General features: G+C 36.5%; 1 protein-coding gene across 1 annotated transcript in view; it reads right to left on the bottom strand.

The window, feature by feature from the left end:
- Positions 1–17025, bottom strand: part of LOC107550986 (alpha-1,3-mannosyl-glycoprotein 4-beta-N-acetylglucosaminyltransferase B-like) — a 148667-nt gene that overhangs the window by 55906 nt on the left and 75736 nt on the right. Inside the window, exons 2-6 of the mRNA XM_016232461.1 lie at positions 12257–12436; positions 9954–10097; positions 7078–7211; positions 3038–3084; positions 1283–1396 (exon numbers count right to left, since the gene is read on the bottom strand). Of these exons, the coding sequence (XP_016087947.1) occupies positions 1283–1396; positions 3038–3084; positions 7078–7211; positions 9954–10097; positions 12257–12436 (619 nt within the window). The remainder of the gene's footprint in view (positions 1–1282; positions 1397–3037; positions 3085–7077; positions 7212–9953; positions 10098–12256; positions 12437–17025) is intronic.

Raw genomic sequence — 17025 nt, 5'->3', positions numbered from 1 at the left:
AACACATTCACATGTTCATGGATCTCCAGTGTTGGGTAATGGTTACATGTTCATGGATCTCCAGTGTTGGGTAATGGTTACATGATATGCAAGCAAAAAATATATAAAGCATAATTTCTTTTAGTAAGTGTTTATTTTGACTTTGTAGCTTGACTTCCAAGTGGACTCAAACCTCTTTTTAGCTGTGATAGTGTCACATGCAGAGATAGACTTTGCTGCATTTATTGTGAGCTACTAAAACACAGGAACATGAGCTGCTCATGTGTAAATGAACACAGTGCTGCGCTTCACTCTGAAACATGCAGTGCATCAGACTATACAGTTACTTCATGAAATCACAGCATTCGATTTGACAACCGCACTAAGCTACTGTATCTCAGGATTATCATGCAGCTTTATTTATTTAATTTTGCATTCAGTATAATTAGTTATTAGATTTTTATCAACTCATGAACCCCAGCTTGGGAAACCCGTGAATTTCTGACAGGAATGAAAATGAGGCTGTGAGGGACAGAAGTACCACATGGATTGTACTGAAACATGCCAATTGTTCACCCGATGAAACCTTTCCAAAAGCTTTAAGTAGACAAATAATTCAAATAATTAATAATTATGAAATTAATTGTCACATCTTTGAATTCAGCACACAGTGGCACTGTAAGAGTGTGTAAGAGACAGCACTGATGTGACAGGCTGCAGATAAGCAGTGTGTGTGTTGTGTGTGTGTGTGTGTGTGTGTGTGTGTGTGTGTGTGTGCAGTGGCATTCTTTAGTTTAGTTGTGTGTTTGTGTTAATTAAACTGAACTGGCAGAACAGAGATGCTGGAAGTGTGTGTGCACTCATGAATAAGGCATAAAGAAGCCTGACCCCGGGGGAACACGCACACACACAAATAAAGCTAATTTAAGTTCAGGCAGAACTTTCTGCTCAGCAGAGAGCGTTTTCATAAGACCTGAACTCTAGTACACGAACACAGATGCCTCTAGCTAACTCAATTTCACACATTTAGCGTTGCAAAACGGATCCATACACGATTCATAAATGCAAGTTACTTGCAGAATCGAAAGCAGCAAATGTAAAATGCTTTTCTGTACATGTGATCACTGTGTGTGCAAATAGATATGTTTTCCATACTGAGTCACTGTATGCGAGATGCTAATGGCTGAGAAGGGCAGTTGTGGCTCAACGTTCACACTGATGATTCATGGCTAATTACAACAACACACACACACACACACACACACACACACACTGATGGGATGAGAAGGGTTTGTCATATTACCTGACCCGCTCTTTAGGGTCACCAAACGACTCTTTGAGGTGAGAGAAGTCTGGATAGAAATGGATGGAGGGAGAGATGATCTCCAACAGCCCAGACTGAATTTCCCCTGGAAACCTGAAACACATGCAGAGAGAGGAACACAACTCTGTCATCACTTACTCAGTCATATCATTCCGTTTGACTTTATTTCTTTTGTAAAACACAAAAAAAAGATGTTTAGTAAAATGTCCATGCTGCACTTTTCCATACAGTGAAAGTGAATGTGGACTAGTGTCATGTTTTGAATATGCAGAGAAACATTTTCAGCAAATTATGACTTAAATTTGAGTCTGTTTTTCCCACACAAAGCTATTGTATGATTTCATATTTAATGGTGTTTTTGTCTCTTTTGGAGTTGGACAGGACTAGTCCCAGCTGAGTGTGTGTTTGTGTGATGCATCTATAAATTACCATTTTTAAAAGTAATTTCTGTCAAACATCATCATCAAAAAAAAAAAAGAAGGCCACACTTTAGTTTGGGGACCAATTCTCACTATGACTTTTCCATCAATAAACTCTAATTAAGGATTACTTAAAGAATCAAAAATATGGTCATGCAGAATTAGGCATTAATATGTGTAAGTACTAATAAACAGCTAAAATGCTAGTAATATGCCAGCTAATAAGCAACTAGTTATTAGTGAGAATTGGTCCCTAAACTAAAGTGTTACCAAAACGAAAAAACAGTTTTGCACCAGATAATAATACAGTTTTTATTATTTAGAATCAGTTTTCATTTTTATATCTTCAATTTTAATTTAAATTGAATTCAACATGTTTTAGTTTTTCAGTAGTTTTTTTAAACATGTCAACATAGTTTTTATTAATTTTATTGCACTTTTAATTTGAGTTATTTCAGTATATCAAGTTCATCAAGTATATCAACAAAATTAAAATTTTATTTCAGCTACTGCGTTTTTCTCTCTCTCAAGAAACGGATATATTTTTTTCATGGTTTTAGTTTTAGTTCACTATAAGAACCCTATTGTGCACCCACATAACACACCCATTTATAGACAGATACAGTAAGGGGAGAAATAAAAGCCAACAAAAGCAAAGATCTAATCAAAACACACACACACACACAGTACTGTTCCAGTGTTGTAACTCTGTGCAAAAACAATCAGTATAAACATTCAACATGTTTTAGTTTTTCAGTAGTTTTTTTTAAACATGTCAACATAGTTTTTATTAATTTTATTGCACTTTTAATTTGAGTTATTTCAGTATATCAAGTTCATCAAGTATATCAACAAAATTAAAATTTTATTTCAGCTACTGCGTTTTTCTCTCTCTCAAGAAACGGATATATTTTTTTCATGGTTTTAGTTTTAGTTCACTATAAGAACCCTATTGTGCACCCACATAACACACCCATTTATAGACAGATACAGTAAGGGGAGAAATAAAAGCCAACAAAAGCAAAGATCTAATCAAAACACACACACACACACACAGTACTGTTCCAGTGTTGTAACTCTGTGCAAAAACAATCAGTACAAGCACATGACTAATGTGGGACAAGCAGAACGAAGCAGAGGAACTCTTAAGACCCGGAGGATGGACTTTCCCTTCTGTTTCTTCTGCTATTGTCCTCAAAAAGCATGTGAGTAAATGTCTGTAGTCACACGATCTCTCAAACACATAAACACACATGCATCAACGAAACTCAAGCAGATTGTGGTCATAACATTAATGAAAATCTAGTGTACTCACAGGCGCTTAAGGATGTCAGCAAGACTATTTGCATATTGTTGATCCGTCTGCAAAACAAAGCAAGAATCAATGGTTTAATAAATGTTCACCTTTGGGCTAGACAAGTGTTTGTAGGAGTTTTTTTGGATGGATGTTTTAAGTACAATGTCGATTCTCATTTCCTGACTTTTCTAAAGAGATTATACAGTCTCTGTAGTCAAGAGAGAAACTTTAACCGTCCAATAATGGAAGCAAATGGTGATGAGCTGCTAAAGCACTTTCCACTATAAAACAGCAGATGGATTTCACTGTTCAGATTCAATTTCACGGTTCGTTCAAAACGCGACTCAAGTACGCACCGCATTCTGAGAGTTTCCACAAGGGGCGCTATAGCCGTCATTAAAATTAACAGAATTACAGTTGTTTTTTTCTGTAAGATCATTGGGTTTTTTTTTGTTTTGTATTGTTTTTTTAAAACGTTTGATGCATTGCTTTATCATTTAAAACTTGCTATGCAAGGATTTGCTTTAAACGTTTGTGCTGTATTTAAATAAAAGCCACTTGGATTTCAATTCTGTTATCAATTGTCTTTATTTTGAATGACTTATCCGTGCACATCTTTAAATTCATGAGTTCAATCTCTATAACGGAGAGAAAAGAATGGCAATTTTCGTTTCATGTTGACTTTAAGTGTTCAAATACTCTAGGGCTGTTCTGAAGCACTATTAATGTACCCTATTGTGTCAAACGGAGCCAGAACAGTAAAACTCAAGGACAGCGTACGAGGGCATAATGTGAGGATACAGACACAGCGTCAGTGTCCATGACCCATCAAACCCTCATTACTTCCCACAGATCTCTCATGACTAAGTCATTGTTTTTAAACTATCAGAGCGACTCCTGAGACACAGGGAAGAGATGATGAGGAAACACCTGCAGCAACTTTGACCAAATCTTTCGATTCCAGAGAATTGGGAATTGCTGCTTTTTCAGACAAATAGGAAGCTTGAGGATTGTGACTTAGTTATAATGAGACGAAAAACTCTGACCCATTTACGGTCACATCAGCTATACTCTACATAATGGTTCAAAGACAGAACGGTTACACTTTACTTGAAGGGGTGTGCATAAGACTGACATGACACCTTCATAATCATGACATGAAGGTTTTTTATGCATGTTTATGACAACTGTCATTAAGTGTCATTCACTCAGTTATGTAATTTTTAATGCAAAGATGACATTGTTTGAGATGTCTTTGTTATGGGCTATGGTTAGGGGTAAGGGTTAGGTCAAATAATGTCATATTTGCATTACAAATGACATAACTAAGCGAATGACACTTAATGGCAGTTGTCATAAAACATGCATAAAACCTCCTTCATATTCATGACATGTGTCATGTCATGATTGTGAAGGTGCCATGTCAGTCTTATGAACACCCCTTCAAGTAAAGTGTAACCGACAGAACAAATAGACAACACTCCAGAAGCCTCTGTCATATAAAACAAATCCTTTTCAACCCTCTATTCAAAATAATGGACAGAAAAATGTATCCATGAGACAGTTCAATCTAATCAACAAGATTTTTACATTTCCTGATGAAAATGTGAGTGGTGCTTTCCGGGGGGGAAAAATGCCCACAATGGCGCTGCTTCGGGTATAGTATAGTATAGTAGTATGCCTTAGCAAGCAAACACCACTAGTGATTTTGTTTCTCACAATCAAATGAACAGTGAGGATTTCCTGTGAGACATCAACAAAGCACATCTTTCGCTGCAGTCTGACGTTGTCTCAACACATTTGCATCTACAGAAAGCCGAACCATGCTGTATATCAATGAAACTGACTGGCATGCATCTAAATTGTGTATGCAAAGTACATGCAAACGGGTCTGCTTGAATCCAAATAAGCTGCAGGTGTGTGGAAATGACAAACACTCAGAAATGTGACAACGAGGAGTACTGCACATTTGTTTAATTCAAATAACTCACTCACAGAACATCCGTTATTAATGGTCAAGAAGTAAGTTCTTTATCAAAAGCTGCAAATTAATCAATACAATCCGTTTTTCTTTTTTAATTTCACCCAGAAAATAAACATGGTCATCATTTACTCGCCCTGACACTGTCATTCCCAACCCAAATGACAATTAAAATGAATGATGAATATTCATTTTCAGTGAATAAATGTCAATAATATTCAGTTTCAGTGCAATTTCAGTGAATTTTGTTTCTCACACAAAACGACTGGACTATATTCTAGTGCATGAATCATATAAACCATTTTACAATAATTTCAGGATATGGATACTCATTTTAAACTGTACAATATTTGAAATGCAAATTCCAAGGCCTCCAAATGATCAACATGACCATGCTTTCTGTCATCTGATCAGTAACTCATACGTTTTAGCAACTAAAATGCCTTTTAGTATAATCAATTATCTCAAAAGTAATAGGTGTGCAAACATGCAAACCAGATATAACACACACACACACACACAGTCTGAATTTCACTGCCGGCAGTTACTTATGAACTACAGTCAATGCTAATTAATGTGAAACGGCTCAAACACACTCAACAGTGTACAGTGTGTCTAGGGTACAATGACCTTGTGATACAATCATCTCAGTGTGGTCAAAAACAGAATGATGCTTCACTGCAATTATCACAATACATCTGTTAAATATACTGTTATCTAAAACAAATTCAATTTCACTGCTCTCTCATAATAACTTCATAGCAAATAAAACACTGCCCATAACAGTAAATCTCACAGAACTCAGAACCAGGTCCATTTCATCCCCAAATCCAAAAATAATAGACAATTAATTTTGCATAAAAAATATATATAACTGCCCTCTCGTCACTATAATTTCTATAATTACAATTCATTCTTTCATTAAGCTGTTTCTTTTAACAGTTTGCTCTCTCTGAACTGTAATGTGTTTAATGAGGCATATGAAAAAATCAAATATTGCTGTGTTTTAATTCCCTGCGGCGAAATATGCCCACTTGTCTACTATATAGTATCAGACTCTGATACTAAATGACAAAACAATCTTATAAAATTCATATACTAGACAGTAGAGAACAGAGTGCATAGTATAAGTGCACAGTGCGCAGAACGTCATTTGGGACACAACTTATGTTAACTGGGCTGTGCAGACTAATGACTGAACAGAAGGGCAGTGTTGTGTTATTACGGGTCAGTGCTGCTAGCAGCTACACGAGCCAGTATTATAATCAATGGGAAAACTGACTTGCAAACGGTACAGTAGCTTCTGAAAGTTACAGACTCATAACTTAAAGCAGATAAACTACAGTAAAGCTACCAGTTTAGAAAAGTCTTTAGCTACATAAGCTAGTAGCAAAAAGTACCTAATTACGCTAAAGCTATTTAAAGAACTAATACATCAGATGACATGTTTTTATTGAAGCACTAACACACAAACAAGAATACTGTTGTTCCCAAATATCAGCATGGTAATCATTGCTGTGCTGATATTTGGAAAACACCGTAAATGCCAGTGTAACCTTGCTTTTATACAATATTCAATAAACAAGAAGTTAACATTGAGTAACTTACATTTTAGACACAATATTATGCCTAGCTCTGTTTGGAACTCTCTGGTCAAGCAACATTTAAAGATGCTGTATGTAACGTTTTGACTGTACTAAAGGATTATAATACCATAATATGATTGCAGATATTTAGGAAACAGGCTGAGTTCACATGCATTTGAACGAATTGGTAGGTAAATGATTCAATGACTCACTCTTAAAAGACTTATTTTATATACTGGATGAATCAGCGTTTTGAACAAATCGCTGTGATTCAGTGATTCCTTAATAAGATCATTCAAAAGTCACTTCATATATATGTAATAGAGAATGCAGGTAAAGTCACAAGAAAACAAGATGCGAGTAACCCACATACTGTATGATACATGATTACACATCACACTCAGATCACATTTCTGGGTCTCATAAAGAGAAATGCTACATCCTCATAAAAAGTGAATTCGTTCTGCATACTCTTGTTGCTCTGACCTTACCTCCGCGATGAAGACGACAATCACGCAGTCCTCCTTCTCGGCCGGACTCAGCTCAGACATCAGCGAGCTCAGCGTGTCTGTCAGGTAGGAGTGCACCTCTCTCTTCACACTGGGCACCCCCATCACTATCGACACTGAGAGACAGAGAGAAAGTCGCTAATCAGCCCCGTGTGCATTCACTTTGACAGATCACCACTAAAGCTTACTGTACCATTCACACACAGAGTCCTGTCTGACTGTGCATTTGCATTTCTAAGAGCTCAATCCTAATTAAAGCTGGATGGAGAGCCTGCGGGACAGCGAGCGTCTCCTCCCCGCTGTTGGACAGCACCCCAGAGAAATGTCCACTCAGACGGGCCAGAGACCCAGGACAGGAGATGGAGAGCAGTATGTGTAAGTCAAACAGAGAGACAATACATTTTAAGAGTGATGATATAATAAGCGTTTGGCGGATGTGGGGTAAGAGGATCGCTAAGACCCAGACAATGAATTTTTTTCAGCTGCATTTTTTGGCCATATTTTTCAAACCGCTCTTCCTGGCCTGCTCAGATATCTCTAAAATCACACAAAAGCGTCATAAATGCACATCAGAGTGTCATTTAAATTTGGTATTACAGGCAATTACGTGTACAATGTTAAAAAGTTTGAGGTCTGAAAGAAGTCTCTTATGCTCACCATACTGCATTTAATTAATCAAAAATACAGCAAAATATTACTGCAATGTAAAAAAAAAAAAAAATCATTTGATTACATGTGACCTGTGCTGGTAAAATGAGCTGGTAAAATTTTCAAAAATATTTTTTTTTGATTATCACAATTTCCATTTAAAAAAAAACTTCAAAAATTATGTTTGATTTGTTGGATTAAACCAAGAAAATGTCTGAGCTACACCTTTTTGAAGTCAATAGGCAATTCAAAATTCAGCAAAGTCAATTTTGGGAAATATCGAGTCAAAGTTTTCTGAAGGTTCCAAAGCAAAATCACCTAGCAACGCTACATCTTTTCCTTCACTTCTTTTCTTAATAATATTCACTATATTAATATAGCAATTTTTGTTATTAAAAATGAGAACAAAGATGCAAATAAACAGCAGAACAAATATAAGAAAGACACAAATGAAACAGTGCATTACTTTTTCCATCTTACATCTAAACAGAAGCATTAAAGTAAGAAAAACTAATAGTAAGTGGTCAGTCTCTAGGTTAGATTTCACATCTCACCAACATCTCAGCAGATATTGATGTTATTGCCATTTCAGTGTTTCCTTTGAGTTCAGCATTAGTCATAAACCACTTCCCGTTAGCAGTACATTCCACACCACATGCCTCTGAGACGGTGAACACGGAGACTCAACAATATGGCATGATCTCATCTGACAGCTGCAGGCCACTAGAGGCACCAAACCCATATTTTACACATGCAGGAGAATGTAACAATCAATCAATTATTTATAAAGCACCTTAAAAACCATGAAGGAAGCAAAGTGCTGTACAAGAAGATCAAAAACAGTAAAAGCAATTTATTATAATACACAAGTAAATACCTGTAAAACTGCACATCAAACGCCTGTGAGTACAAATGGGTCTTAAGATGGGATTTGAACATCTGCAGAGAGGTCGAAGAGCGCACAGAGAAAGGAAGATCACTCCATAGTCTAGGGGCCACAACTGAAAATGCTCGATCACCTCTACACTTAAAGGCACAATATGTAATGTTCGCCACTAGAGGGCGCATATTCAAAATAAACAAATAGACACAGGCTTAGTTTGATGACACCGGTGACTGTGTGAGTGTGGAATCATGGGAGTTGTTGTCTTGCAATCCGACGGGACTCGGGCTGAAATCATGTTCATGGATGAGCTAATGATTTATTAACGTAGCAGAATGAAGCAGGGTGAGGCTGAAAGCCGTCAAAGCGAAACGAGGCCGCTGAACGAGCGTGACACACAGCTGGAAAGCAGCAGAGCTTTTATTATGCCACAGTCGACTGCTTCCACTCCTTCCGGTCGTGCGCATGTGGGGTAAAGCAGCGTTGTTTTATCATACTAGATACATTTGAACGTTCTGTTATAATGCGACTCTGTGCGGTCGTCACTGGTCTATTAAAACACACAACATATTAAAGCGTCTTTGGTGTTTCCATGTTTCCATGTAACGGAAATCGAGAGGTTATGACGTCATTGGCAGGCGACACACTATGGACACGGTGCGTGTCACTAGTTAAAATTGCTTATTTCTCTGGATTTAAACATTCTTCGAAACATTTGGGATAATGCAAGTACACAAGTCAGCAAATTATATAACACTGTTCTAGTGGTTTTTGGATATTTTAATAAAAAAATCGTACATATTGTGCCTTTCAGACGTGTACGTGAACCTTGAGCATAATCTGCGAGTTAGATCTTAGCCATCTTGAGGAGGATTGAATAACTAACAGATCCTTGATGTACTCTGGGGACAAGCCATTGATGGCTTTAAAAACGAATAATACAATTTTAAAAACAATTCGTTGTTTAACTGGTAGCCAGTGTAAAGAGGCCAGAATTGGTCTCTTTTCTTAGTATTTGTCAGCAATCTGGCCGCAGCATTTTGGACCAATTGTAACCTCGACAGGGACGACTGACAAACTCCTGCATGTAACGCATTACAATATAGTCCAAGCGTGACAATATAAAAGCATGTATAACTTTTTCAAGATCATTCTTCGTTAAAACTGACTTCAATTTTGCAATCCTCTTCAACTGAAAGAAACTATTTTTTACTACTGAAGATCGAATTTGAGCTCAGCGTCGAAAATGATGCCTAAATTAGTGGCATGACTATCATAACATCTCACATACAGAGAGGAACTCATTTTCTCTGCCGTTCGCACTGACCTCCGGTGCGGCCCTGGCCGATGTGCACGGCTGGCTGGAGGCTGGTCTCTTTGGCCAGCAGGTGCGGCAGATGGTGGAAGATGCTGGGCAGCTGAAGAACATTCTTACTGCTAGTTACGTTCCACAGCTTCAGCTTGGTCTCATCTGAAAGACATGACCATCATCTATCACTAGCACATGATATTGTTATTGTCTTTAAAATAATTCTGAGCATCAAAATTAATTAACAGGAAGCAGAAGACAGAGTTTATTCAATCTTACTTGCTTATGTTTCAATGCTCACATTTATACTAAATTTAGCTAATAGAAGTGGCAGCTTAATGATATTTCCTTATGAAAAGACATATAAAAAAAACTTTTTAAAACACAGCTGACAGCTGTGCATGATGAGATCCTTAATGAATGAGCAGAAATATGACCAAAAACAAGCTGAATGAAGACGGTGCCGAAACAAATGGAAGCAAGTTTTAGAATGGAAACCACAAAACGTACAAAATAGATCAATACCAATTAAATCCAGAGGACCGTCACTTCACAAGCTTCATAGTGTGATGCCGCTTATGATAAGCATGAGCTCATGAAAGCACATATGACAGTTGGCTGTAAGCAATGGTTTATATAGTTAAAGAAGTTTCAAATATGTGACCCTGGGCCACAAAAGCAGTTTTAAGTCGCACGGGGATATTTGTAGCAATAGCCAAAAATACATTGTATGGGTCAAAATTATAGATTTTTCTTTTATGCCAAAAACCATTAGGATGTTAAGTAAAGATCATGTTCCATGAAGATATTTTGTAAATTCACTACCGTAAATATATCAAAACTTTTTCATTTTTGATTAGTAATATGCATCGCTAAGAACTTCATTTGGACATTTTCTCAATATTTAGATTTTTGTGAACCCTCAGATTCCAGATTTTCAAATAGTTGTATCTCGGCCAAATATTGTCCTATCAATGGAAAGCTAATTTATTCAGCTTTCAGATGATGTATAAACGTGCTGGGCGGTATACCGGTTCATATCATGTTTATTTTTGTTATGATATGAATTTTTTAAATACCGCAATACCGGTGTATGTCGCTTAAACAACGTTCGGAATGCCACTGGTTGAAAGGGGTCTCTTTTCACTGTTGCACTGTGGTGAGGGAACAGCTGTACGTGTTACTAAGTGTGAAAGATCAGAAACTGAAGCTGTAGAACTAATAGAACGTGATGACACAGAAGAACTCATCCACAATATCCACACTGACCGCCACAAAAATCCACCGCCCCCTGCCATCAGCTCCCGCGTCTCACACACACGAGCGCGACTTTAGCACTAGTTCGTCTGTTAATAGCACATGCACTTTTTTGTTAGTTGTTGTTTCTAGTTTGTTACTCAGACGCAGGCAGTGCGCTGCATGAGACAAAAAAGTAATATAGCCAAAACAACCGCATAGCCGCTCTTTAGTGTAGATGCATGTTGATTTTATCAGACGATGCTGTGATTATAAATGAGAGTGACTCCTGGTTAACATGTATTAAAAGGGGTCGTGTTTAGTCACTATTTAGTGTGCTATTTTTTGACAATATTCACTCATCATGACAGTAAAATAGGGCATTCTAACTCAATATACTGCAGTATTTACTCTCTCAATCAGTAGAAAATATGGTTAACACCTGGTCATGCATGAAAAAAAAAAAAAACGTTATGTACCATGAAACCGGTATAATTTTGAAAAATATTGTGATATGAATTTTTGGTCATACCGCCCAGCACTAGTATAAATCTAATTTTTGAAAAATTGACTCTTATGACTGGTTTTGTGGTCCAGGGTCACATATTAGAATTTTTCTCACATACCATCGTGTTCACTTTTGTAAAGCTATGCGATATCCACTTCAATTATATGACAGAGATGGATTTTTTTTAAAAATCTTCATTTGTGTTCATCTGAAGAAATACAGTCATACTGTACCCTTTAAAGAGATAATTTACCCAAAAATTAGAAATCATTTACTCATAAACCTTTTAAAAAAATCTTTTTTGTTGTTTTGGACCCTAAAGACTTTCATTTCATGGATAAAAACAGTTTAAACATTCCATAAAACACATTCTTTTGTGTTCCACTGAAAAGAGCACGTCAAACAGGTTTGGAATGACATAAGTATATGATGACTGAATTTTCATTGTTGGGTAAAGTATTCCTTTAACTCTACCCCTAAAAATCAGAGGGCAATGATTGGTTGACAGAAAAGTGGTCGTCTGTTGTTTCAGGATGTGGTGGTGTTGTTTAGTCTCGCGGTTGGTTCCGTGTCTGACCTGACAGGCTGCTCCAGGTGCGGTTGATGTCCCGCAGCGCTTGCTTCTCAGCGATGGCTCGCTTGATTTCGTCCAGCACCAGGTTGAGCTCTTTGGAGCGTTTGAGGTTCTCTTGCTCAGCAGAGTGCAGACGGTCTCTGAGCGCCAGAAATTCACGCTGGTAAATGTCTACGACATTACCTACAATCAGAACAGAGAGAACAACACTAATTGGTGGTTTAAAGTGCAACACTTCTACAGAAAACCTGCAGCTTTTGCTTGCTCTCAACACACTTCATCAACTTCATGCTTTATAATTTATTATAACAGCATTCATTTATCCAGTCAAAAGAACCGTTATGTTATGCATCGATAAATAAAGGCCAATAATTCAACACAGACCATGAGCATGTTTCTCTATGCCCTATATTTAAAAACAGATGGTAATAAGGATGACAAGCGTAAAAAATGAGAGGATATTTTGAGTCTCTCCCTCTCTTCTTCTCTGTGCCCTTTAAAGGGCTGAAACGGCACTTGTTTACATTTAAACACCCCAGTTTTCTTAGACAGTGAGAGAATAGAGCTGGTGTCATGTATCCAGCCAGTCATTCATGACATTTAAACAAGTGTTTTAGTGAGGTTGCCTGTTTTCTCCATGTCTCGGGTCATAACCTTTCTTAACGGGCGATCGATGTTTCTGAGGTCAACATGCAGAGACAGTTAGAAATACAAATCTGTTCTTTCAACCCTCAAATACAGATCAAATGTCAAACTTTAAAAGAAATAAAGAAAATACTAATCTGTTCAGATGTCATGTTTACTCACCTTCAGATAATTAACCTATAAAAACATAATGGCACTTAGTAATAAGGTTTCATTTGTTAACAAACTAACAATGAAAAATACTTCAACAACACTTATTAATCTTAGTGAATGTTGATTGCAACATTTACTAATACATTATTAAAATGAAAAGTAGTGTCTATAAATGTTAGTTAATGGACCTGAGCTGACAAATTTAGTGTGCTATTTTTTGACAATATTCACTCATCATGACAGTAAAATAGGGCATTCTAACTCAATATACTGCAGTATTTACTCTCTCAATCAGTAGAAAATATGGTTAACACCTGGTCATGCATGAAAAAAGAAATACCGTTATGTACTGTGAAACCGGTATAATTTTGAAAAAATACTGTGATATGAATTTTTGGTCATACCGCCCAGCACTAGTATAAATCTCATTTTCGAAAAATTGACTCTTATGACTGGTTTTGTGGTCCAGGGTCACATATTAGAATTTTTCTCACATACCATCGTGTTCACTTTTGTAAAGCTATGCGATATCCACTTCAATTATATGACAGAGATGGATTTTTTTTAAAAATCTTCATTTGTGTTCATCTGAAGAAATACAGTCATACTGTACCCTTTAAAGAGATAATTTACCCAAAAATTAGAAATCATTTACTCATAAACCTTTTAAAAAGTAGTGTCTATAAATGTTAGTTAATGGACCTGAGCTGACAAATAACAGCTGTATTTTTATTAACTAACATTAACAAAGATTAATAAATATAGCTTGTTAGTTAATGTTAATTTATGCATTAAATATATCAAACAAATTCAACCTTATTATTGTTAAGTGTGTTACCAATGTAATGCTCAGTATTTTTATGTGAAACCTGACAGCACAAGATCAAGCTGTCTCAATCCTGGCTGTTATTTTTGTATAATAATAATAATTTTTAAAGCATTATTTAAAGAGTGTATTCATTTAAGAAATGAATACATTTATATTAAATTGAATATACATTTTTAGCAAACAAAAACAAGTACATGCATACATACGTAAGTGTGTGTGTAACATTACCACATAAAATACATAAATAAGTACTATTTTAAATCTGTCTGCCAATGGCCAGACAAACAAATATTCACGCCTTCAAACTCCTGCTATTGGACGATACGTGGTGCTGGTCAGGATGATCTGAAAGCTCCACAGAGTCAACAGTGTTTATATCGTGAAAATCGGCCTATGAATATCTTACTTACTATTGTCTCTGGGTATGTAGCTGAGACAGAAGAAAGTATTTTAACATCAAAAAAATTACACACTTTCACCTGTGTGGTGACAGCACTGCTGGTATATAAGATTTCTTCTTTTCTCATCTGACTGAGCTCATTTCTGTTCTTTCTTTTGCTCTCAACAAACTCTAGAAACGAAAGAATCATGAGGATTTATGCTTTGCGGGATAATCCTGAGCAGGCAGCTTTTTTCTGGGAGAAATGCCCACTCTCAGTGCACAACCCCCCCCCACACACACACACACTCTGTAATGCCATCAGAATCCAAAGCCCTTGTGTAATCTGAAATTACACTGCTCCACACAAGTGCAATCCAATCCACACTTCAGATTGGGGAAGAGAGGTACATATAATACTCTGTAGAGTGTGATAATCTACTGATGTACTATGATCCCTACACTCGATTACTGCTGAGTGCTAGAGGCCTCTCATAAAGATGGAGAGTCAGAGGCACACCCTTATAAAGAGCGTGTGCAGATATACACAAACGCATGTATTACAGCATGTACAGCGTATCTATTATTATAAACAAAAGGACATGGATTCAGATGGATTGGAATAGAGAAAGTACAGGATCAAATATATTGCATAGAGAAAATGAAGCCTTTTGTAAGATCAAAGACTGATAGCAAAAGTTTACCTATAAAAGAACAGTTACACAAAACAAAACACAAAACAAAGAAATCAAAACACACACAAAAAAAACACAAAACAAAAAATAATAAAATACAAACAAAATAAAACACATCAAAACAACAACAACACAAACAATAAACAGGCTTTAAGACAGGCTAAACTCTCTTTATGCTAAATATAATTTATTACTATTCTTTTTTTTCATACGGGTTTAGGGTCAAATGTGTCCTGGACATGCTTTTTGACAGGTTTCATGAGATTCGCCCTCCTCGTTTAAGTTGAGAATCTGTACTTCTGGAAATAGCTGCATTGGCGTGTCATGAAGATGGCCGCCAAGTGTACTGACGTGCTTAAAAAGGACTTTGATCAAGCTCAGCATGTCTCTGTGTAAATTGGACACACAACAGTGTGTGTTTGTCCCTGCTGCAGTGCATGTGGCTGCATTCATCTTATTAAAAGGGAATTCTTAAGACAGCCGTGACATCTCGCCAAGCTTTGCTGTCACACTGACGCTGAAACGAGCGAACAAATACAGACGAGAAATGTGAAAATGTGAGGGTGCTTAGCCTGGTTTAGTCGTCAAAATGATTTAACAGCATAGTTATGGCCATTATGACACCTGGCGGTGCGAGACAACCTGCTGCTTTAGAGTGTCTATGTGTATGTGTGTGTGTGTGTGTGTGTGTGTGTGTGTGTGTGTGTGTGTGTGTGTGTGTGTGTGTGTGTGTGTGTGTGTGTGTGTGAGAGAGAGAGAGAGAGGGCCAGATGAACAGAGGTCAAAACTCACACTTCCATCAGCCTCTAATTGATTCGCTCTAACATCATTTTGTTTACTTCCTTCTTTCCTGGAAATGTGCTGGTTTATTGTAGAAGAGAAGAAAAGAAAGGGGCTTGACATGAAAGCATGAAAGAAAGTGTTACCTGTAATTTACTAAAGCTCACAAAAGTGTCTTAATGAATTACTTCACAGATTTCAACACTCTCTTCTGCTTGCATCTTTAGCAGGTCAAAAATAATTCATCCTGAAATTCATTAGTGAAAAACAGAAATCCCTGAGCAATGATGCCAGAACGTTTGAAAGGCTTTACAAAAATATTCCAATTGTGATGATTCCACTGCTCTGAAATGTCTTCTAATTAAAACTGCATTCATTGGGCGGTCTCCAAGATTAATCTCCCACATGCTTAATTAACTAATTTAGATCGTTATAATTATCTTAATATCTTGAGCTCATTTAATTGTGTCGGCTTGAACATTTCTGAAATGATTTGAGACGAATCTAAAAGATACAACCATGCAACAGTGAAAAAGAAACTACATTTTCACATCTGAAGAAGATGTGAGTGGTACTTGCACAGATACTTCAACTGATAATAATAATAAATGTTTCTTGAGAAGCATATCAGAGTGATTTCTGAAGGATCATGTGACACGGAAGACTGGAGTAGTGATGATTCAGCTTTTGAATTTTACAGTATAATAAAAAGAGAAAACGTTTTTGTGACCCTGGAGCACAAAAGCAGTGTTAAGTCGCTGGGGTATATTTGTAGCAATAGCCAAAAATACATTGTATGGGTCAAAATTATAGATTTTTCCTTCATGCCAAAAATCATTACGGTATTAAGTAAAGATAATGTTCCATGAAGATATTTTGTAAATTTCCTACTGTAAATATATTCAAACTTAAATTTTGATTAATAATATGCATTGCTAAGAACTTCATTTGGACAACTTTAAAGGCGATTTTCTCAATATTTAGATTTTTTTGCACCCTCAGATTCCAGATTCTCAAATAGCTGCATCTCGGCCAAATATTGTCCTATCCTAACAATCCTCCAAAGCTTATTTATTCAGTTTTCAGATGATGTATAAATCTCAATTTCGAAAAATGTACCCTTATGACTGGTTTTGTGGTCCTGGGTCACATTTATTTTTAATTGCAACGATATTTCAAAATATTATGGTTTTAACTGTATTTTTGATCAATTAAATTCCTTGGTGGTCCAAGACTTTTTTTTAGAATCATTTTAAAAATCACTCCGACTCAAAACATTTGAATTATAGTG

The sequence above is a fragment of the Sinocyclocheilus grahami genome, unplaced genomic scaffold (genome assembly GCF_001515645.1).
Source record: "Sinocyclocheilus grahami isolate Dianchi unplaced genomic scaffold, SAMN03320097.WGS_v1.1 scaffold411.1, whole genome shotgun sequence".
Classification (NCBI taxonomy): Eukaryota; Metazoa; Chordata; class Actinopteri; order Cypriniformes; family Cyprinidae; genus Sinocyclocheilus; species Sinocyclocheilus grahami.
The sequence above is the reverse complement of the archived record's forward strand: the minus strand, read 5'-3'. Positions and strand labels throughout refer to the sequence as shown.